This window comes from Limulus polyphemus, unplaced genomic scaffold, assembly GCF_000517525.1.
Source record: "Limulus polyphemus unplaced genomic scaffold, Limulus_polyphemus-2.1.2 Scaffold12724, whole genome shotgun sequence".
Taxonomy (NCBI): domain Eukaryota; kingdom Metazoa; phylum Arthropoda; class Merostomata; order Xiphosura; family Limulidae; genus Limulus; species Limulus polyphemus.
Window position 1 is genome coordinate 1 of NW_013678334.1, and position 8,334 is coordinate 8,334.

An 8,334-nucleotide genomic window follows, 5' to 3' on the forward strand; every position below is an offset into this window, starting at 1 on the left:
CATTATATCTTATGATCCTATAACGCCATTATATCTTATGATCTTATAACGCCATTATATCTTATGATCCTATAACGCCATTATATCTTATGATCTTATAACGCCATTATATCTTATGATCCTATAACACCATTATATCTTATGATCTTATAACGCCATTATATCTTATGATCCTATAACGCTATTATATCTTATAATCTTATAACGCCATTGTATCTTATGCCTAAATTTCCATTACGTTCTAAGAAATTCAAACTAGTTATAAAGTCAGTTTTATTCCACTGTTTATTTCAACCATGAAACTACATACTAGAACTTGTTTATACGGAAAAGTGAGATTAAAACGTTATGTGCCCCTAATGGCTCAGTGGTAAGTCTAAAGGTTTATAACGCTAAAAGTCAGTTTCGATACCCGTGGTGAACACAGTAGAGATAGCCCATTGTATATCTTTACGCTTAACTACAAACAAACAAAATTTTGTGTCGTAAGAAAAATCCTTTGAATGCTATGTAAGAGTCCCCCGTTGGGACTGCGGTAAGTCCTCGAATTAAAAACGTTAAAATCGGGGGTTCGATTCCTCTCAGTGGAAACAGCAAATAGCCCGATGTGGCTTTGCTATAAGAATAACGCTATGTGAGTATTCTATAATAAATATTATTTATATATTTTTTTCTGATTTAATAAGGGTAAAAAGCTTGAGCAACTTACAAATTACGTCAAGTTTCCATTCTGCTTCTTTGACACTGTTTCCGACGTCTGGATTATCGGCCCGACAAGTCAATACCTTTTTGTGATCATCTATTTCTGGAGTAAAAATTAACTTGCTGATTGTGATATTTTCTGGGGTGGTTATCGCTGACGCGGAGAATATTTTCTTTCCATCTTTCCACCAAGTCATTCTAGCTGGGGGTCTGGAACCCACTGATTGACATTCTATTTCAACTCTACGACCTGCCGATAGAGGCTGTCTTCTTGATGTTATACGGACGTGTAAAGGTTTCACTTTAAAAAAATAAAGAATATACAACAAACAATAGCTCATAAGTTAACTCAGTAAGAGATTTGGAAACTATCACAATAAACACTGTATAAAATCTATTGACTTTTTCTTAAGTACTCGCGGTATGGTTGTGGCAATCAGATATCAATCGTTAGCAGCTTATAAGATTACTTAAGCTTAATTATTAATTAGTAGCTTTTTAAATAGATACTAATTACCAATTAGTTTTTACCCTACATTTCGCATTTTAAACTGTTTCATCTTCGGGGAAATCTTAAGAAGGAATGTTGGTATTGGACGGGATTCAATCCTGGGTCTACTTTAAGGAAGGCTGATGCAATATCCACTCGACCAAGAAAACCCGAAATCGCATTCCGTCCACTACCAACACAGTAAATAATCCTTCTCGGGATTTCCCTGAAGATAGTAGCAGATTAGCAACGAGATACACTAGTCAATAAACAGTAACTAGTTGAAAAATTACTAATTAGGCTTAGGTGATCGTATAACAGTAATAACGATTGACGATATAGTTACAAGAAAATGAGAAACAAACGGAAAAAAATTAACACAACAAAAGTTCATAAGTATCAATAAAAAATATTGATTTCAAAACTATAAATAACAAATCTATGTTTTTCTGGTATGCTGTAAAATTTAGACTTCACGAAGACCTGATTTCAATAGGAAATGGTTTGATTAGAATTTGAATCTTTACAGTTCGTAAATTTAAATCTATGAGATAGAAAAAACAACAACAAAACTTTTATAAAACATTCGGTAAATAGCATTTAAAAGGAAAAAATCATGCCATTTTTGTCTTGAAGAAAACATGTTCACATTTCAAAAGCGCTAGAGTTTAATCTATTTTTAATGTGGTTTATAAATGTCTAAATATCCAGCTATGAATACCTAATGATAAGAAACTCCCATGATTTTTGTAGTTGGAAACTATAACATTTTTTTTTGTTCTTTTGAAACTCGTATATAAATATGTATTAGTTGTTAATTCAAGATTACTAAGTACAATAGTTTTGGTTAATACATTTTATGCATGTTTTATTTGCGGTGCCTGATTTTTCGTGATATATAAATAAATACTGTAAAAAATGGAACTATAATCAAATGCAACTCAGTACCTTTTGTTGGTATTAAACTCCTTAATGTACTACACTAGATATCATCAAAATTAACAGCTATATATATACTACACGTACCCTACAAAAATATATTAAACAATAGCGTGTGTCACTTACGATTTAAATCTAACAGAATAGAGCCGGTTACAGGAGAAGTCGAGTTTGTATTGGAAGCTTGGCATGTTAACTTAGCCCACAGATGTTCTCTCTTTAGAGCCTCAATTATGAATTCATTCCGAGATATTTTCAAAGGCGTAATGATGTAATCACTGTTTAATATAATAGATTCTTGCCACCAGGTCACAGCTGGAGGTGGATCGCCTAAGGATATTGGATACTTCAAATTCTAAAATGAAACTTTAATCCGGTAAAATATAAGATGAAATAACACAACAAATTTGGTTATATATTTGTCATCTTAATGCCGTTGGATACATTTAGAATATTGAATTATCACGCGAAGCTCAGCCGTTGGAAATAAATCTTTTTAGCCATTGTTTACATTTAGTCTACTATTACACGAAGCTCAGCCATTGGAAAGAAATCTTTTTAGCCATTGTTTACATTTAGACTACTATTACACGAAGCTCAGCCCTCGGAGAGAAATCTTTTTAGTCATTGTTTACATTTAGTCAACTATTACACGAAGCTCAGCCATTGGAAAGAAATTATATTTAGCCATTGTTTACATTTAGTCTACTATTACACGAAGCTCAGCCCTCGGAAATAAATATTTTTAGCCATTGTTTACATTTAGTCTACTATTACACGAAGCTCAGCCCTCGGAAAGAAGTCTTTTTAGCCATTGTTTACATTTAGACTACTATTACATGAAACTCAGCCCCTAGGAAGACGTGTTTTGCATTCATTGGTTTCATTTATATTATTGACTTATTACATGAAGCTCATATTTCTTTATCAGTGGCTATCAACCGTGACAACTCCCATCCGATAACGTCCATGACTTAAACTTACAGTGAAATGTTCTTCAAAACTCAAGAATCACAATAAACAACAACGTTACTTTATAATTTAAAGAACAAGGTCGTTATTTAGGTCACTTTAATAAATTGGGACTTCCTATTGAGAGAAAAGTCTGAACGAAAACTAAAAGATATCTTTCATCGAGTAAGTACATTGTTGATATCTGACGACATTGTACGTTTAAGTAGAAATTGTCTTGGTTGTCCTGTTCTAATCTAAATTCACGAGCTTTTATTGAACTTATGATATATCAAGATTCTACTTTTCTTAGGGCTGTCTTCAATGTAATGTTGCCTAGTAACAACCGCCATTTTTCAATACCTGCATGGCCAGGTGGTTATAGCGCTCGACTCGCAATCTGACGGTCGCGGGTTCGAATCCCCGTCACACCAAACATGCTCGCCCTTTCAGCCGTGGGAGCTTTATAACGTGACGGTCAATCCCACTATTCGTTGGTACAAGAGTAGCCCAAGAGTTGGCGGTGGGTGGTGATGACTAGCTGCCTTCTCTCTAGTCTTACACTGCTAAATTAGGGACGGCTAGCGCAGATAGCCCTCGTGTAGTATTGCGCGAAACTCAAAACAAAACCTCGAGTTGGGAGGAAGAGGTCAAAAACACCTGACCCTCCCAGGTCTATAAGACTCGATAAAGATCACAGACATACTCGAGTTTTATCACTAAGTCAATAAGGTAAACATAGAACAATGTACGTTTTACTACCTGTTTGTATATTAGATTATTTGATCAATATTTACATTTGTGTCAGCAAATCGAAGAAATGCAGTTAGGTTTCTTATAATGGTGATGTTTATATACTATTTGCCCCCCAGTGGCACAGCGGCATGTCTGCGGACTTACAACGCTAGAAACCGGGTTTCGATACCCGTGGTGGGCAGAGCACAGATAGCCCATTGTGTAGCTTTGTGCTTAGCTTCAATCAATCAATCAATTATATACTATTTATGGGTTATTTTGAGTCGTTTTTAACTCACCATATATCAACCTATATCAATTTACGTGTGTGAATTATATTCTGACATTACCTGAATTAATTTAGTTTACCATACGGTGAGTTAAAAATGACTTAAAAACTCATAAATAATGTTGACTTATTTGTAATGTCGTTCAAGTCACTCGACTATCTGTGCTAGCCAGCCCTAATTTAGTAATGAGAGATTAAAGGCAGCAAACCAACACCACTCACCGCCAACTCTTGGGCTAATCTTCTACCAACGAATAGTGGGATTGACCGACACATTATAACTCCTCCACGGCTGAAAGGGCGAGCATGTTTGGTGTGACGGGGATTCGAACCCGCGACCCTCAGATTGCGAGTCGAGCGCTATAACCACCTGGCCATGCCGGGGCCCCTTTGTATTGAAAAATGGCGGTTGTTACTAGACAACATTACATTGAAGACAGCCCTAAGATGATGTTTCGAAGAGTAGAATCTTGATATATCATAAATTCAATAAATCTTACCACCTAATAGTGGAATTGACCGTAAAACTGTAACGCTCCCGCGGCTGAAAGGGCGAGCATATTCGGAGGCAGGGATTCGAACCTGCGACCCTCAGATTCCATATAAAAAATCACTAGTACTTATTATATAACATCTGTATACAGTAAACAACAATTTTATGCTATTAAAATCTGGTGTCCATTTGTTCTATATAAACAATATATATTCGACTTGTAGTGTTACGAATACATTGTTGTTTCTGTTTAGTTTACTGCTCACAATTCTATTATATAACTCTAACAATAACATCGTTTGTTATAGAATTTCCTGTGTTACAAACAATGGAAAAGTGTCTACTGTTGTACTTGTTTTCCTTCATACAATTGATAATTCCCTCAGTGTAATTTAAATTAGATTCTACCCTGCATTTTATAATTCATATTTAAGGATTATTCGTGACGACAAATAATGATTAAACGAGATAAATGGTAATACCTCCATCAGCTTCGCACGTTAATAACAAAATTGATCCTTCGTTAAATGGTCCAACCAGCCCCTGGAGACGTTGTCCATTTTCGTCCATTATGATTACAGATTTCGGAGGCACTGTACATTGTATAAAGGTAAACGTAATAACTCAAAATACACTGTGTTAAATTTATTGCTCACTTATAAAAAATACCATAGACTCAATGAAGTAATGTGAATTGACTTAGGTCTCCTAAGTTCGTTAATATCATGATATAATTCCGGCAAAGATATTGAAATAATGCCTGAGTTCAGTCTAAGAATTATACATTCTGACTGTATGATATTATAATAATTACTTTAACCCTCAAGTTTAATTTTTCAAACTTATTGTAGCAACTAACTTATATTAAATTTAACATATTGGTTTAATCAACACTATTAACGGTATTTTTAATTGAAATTTTAACCAAATTATGTTCAATAGTTTATATTTTGTTCATTAATCGTTATCTCTAGTAGACACTTTCCAGGGACGAGATATATTGTCAACAAATTAAAAGTTTAATACTAAGAAAAGTAGGGCAAGTGTTGATCATGAATATTAGATAATATCACCATGTAACTCATTACCATTCAACAGTATTACAATATATAAAGTGTTAATCATAAATATTAGATAATACCACCATGTAACTCATTACCATTCAACAGTATTACAATAGATAAAGTGTTGATCATGGATATTAGATAATACCACCATGTGACTCATTACTATTCAACAATATTACAATAGATAAAGTGTTGATCATGAATATTAGATAATACCACCATTTAACTCATTACTATTCAACAATCTTACAATATATAAAGTGTTGATCATGAAAATTAGATAATACCACCATGTAACTCATTACCATTCTACAATATTACAATAGATATAGTGTTAATCATGAATATTAGATAATACCACCATGTAACTCATTACCATTCAGCAATATTACAATAGATATAGTGTTAATTATGAATATTAGATAATACCACCATGTAACTCATTACTCTTCAACAATATTACAATAGATAAAGTGTTGATCATGAATATTAGATAATACCACCATGTAACTCATTACCATTCAACAATATTACAATAGATAAAGTGTTGATCATGAATATTAGATAATACCACCATGTAACTCATTACCATTCAACAATATTACAATATATAAAGTGTTGATTATGAATATCAAATAATACCACAATGTAACTCATTACCATTCTACAATATTAAATAGATATAGTGTTAATCATGAATATTAGATAATACCACCATGTAACTCATTACCATTCAACAATATTACAATAGATAAAGTGTTGATCGTGAATATTAGATAATACCACCATGTAACTCATTACCGTTCAACAATATTACAATAAATAAAGTGTTGATCGTGAATATTAGATAATACCACCATGTAACTCATTACCGTTCAACAATATTACAATAAATAAAGTGTTGATCATGAATATTAGATAATACCACCATGTAACTCATTACTATTCAACAATATTACAATATATAAAGTGTTGATCATGAATATTAGATAATACCACCATGTAACTCATTACTATTCAACAATATTACAATAAATAAAGTGTTTTACCGATAATCTTCAAGAATATTTTCCATTTTTCAGTTCGTGCTTTTCGATAGTCTACTCGACATTCGTATTCTCCTTCATCATCTTTGATAACATTCTCGATTTTTAAAGCAGGAGGTTTGTAGTTTACGTTGAAGTGAGCTCGTGAGCTTAGAGGATTATCTGTAAAATGTGTTGCTTTGTAAAATGAGCCAGAGCGAGCGTCAAAACTGTAAACAGGAACACCCGAATCGTCTCTAAACCAGAGCACTAAAGCAATATCTTCCTTCTTCTCGGGAAGCCTTACATTGCAGGGTAGAGTAACGGCCTGTCCTTCGATGGCTTTAATTTGCTGGAAAGCTAGAACATGGTAAAAATTTGTCATTTTTAACTGTTGACACGTTAATGTTACTTCTAACGGTTTTGTATTATATGGTAAACTGAAATAATTTAAAAACCTTTTTACTGATTATATGACAAGACAAGCTCATCAAAGTTCATATAATTAAAAACGTTAACAGACTGTAAATACGAATGACTGAAATGGAAATCTGGTGACTTTAGGGGGATCTTGTTTACCAGTATTTTTACACAAGTAAAGAAAAACTTTTCAAAAAAAAGGAAGTAAATGTAATATCAATCCATCAATAAAGAAAGTCAACAAGGTAGTAGGGATCATCCCTACATAATACCACAGGCACACGGTGTAGTAGAATGTTAACAGATAAAAATAGGATAAATTCAACTCAACTGAGATTGAATAGTTGTACATATATTGTTATATGTTAATTCTTGTCTGTACTATTATGTAGAGATGATACATTTACCATCCCTACTATCTTGTTTGCATTGTTTTTAAAGGACTGATATTAGCCATCCCTTGATTTACTTCCTATTTTGAAAATATTTTTTTTACTTGTTTGCTTGTTGTTATTTTTTTAATGCAATGTTTCAATAGACATTGGAAGGTTGTGTTTATAACCAAGTTCTAAATACAATGAGGTTCCAACTGTAATATTTATTGTTTATCTATTATTGGTTGGTAATTCCTGTTTCACCTTGTATTTAAGCTTTTTAATTAAAGGAACACCAATTTCTGTAAGAAAGCTAACTTCAAGGGGTAATGATAACATCGTTTACACTAGAATTGTGATGTTTTTTTTAATTACTACTAGTTAATAATATTACCTATGGAAACGGATACTCTGTTTAAAACTATGCCATCTCTGTAAAGTTGGTCGACATCATTGTTTTCGTTTTTGAGTTATCATATAATTAAAAAGAAGCAGAAGAAAGAAGAACAAGAAATTCAAACTTTTTGTTATGATATTTACAGACATTGTCAGAACTTGTGACTCAGTCATTGCATAAATATTGTTATAAAAGGAAACACTGTATAGTATTGTAACGTTCTGATGACCTATTGAGGAGATATTTAAAATACAGTTTCGATTAACAATCCGGACCATAGTTATACTGCATTTAATTAAATAATTCAAAGAAATAAAAGTTAACTAATAAAACATCCCTAACCTAATTTATACATTTTTTTAGAATTTAAATTTATCTTCATTTCTTATGTTAGTCAAAGACTTAATTTTTCCTGAGCATTTTAGCAATTTTTTAATAAAACAACAAACACG

The 8,334-nt window shown here is 32.6% G+C and overlaps 1 protein-coding gene across 1 annotated transcript; it reads right to left on the reverse strand.

Annotated features, from left to right (window-relative positions):
* Positions 1-709: 709 nt before the first annotated feature.
* LOC106477079 (synaptogenesis protein syg-2-like) lies at positions 710-7,076 on the reverse strand (the record flags this gene model as incomplete). The annotated part of the gene is made up of 4 exons (XM_013937678.1): positions 6,716-7,076; positions 5,082-5,192; positions 2,258-2,461; positions 710-1,003 (listed from the first exon to the last, which is right to left on the reverse strand). Coding segments are annotated over exons 1-4 (970 nt in total), but the record flags the coding sequence as incomplete, so codon positions are not given.
* Positions 7,077-8,334: the final 1,258 nt, after the last annotated feature.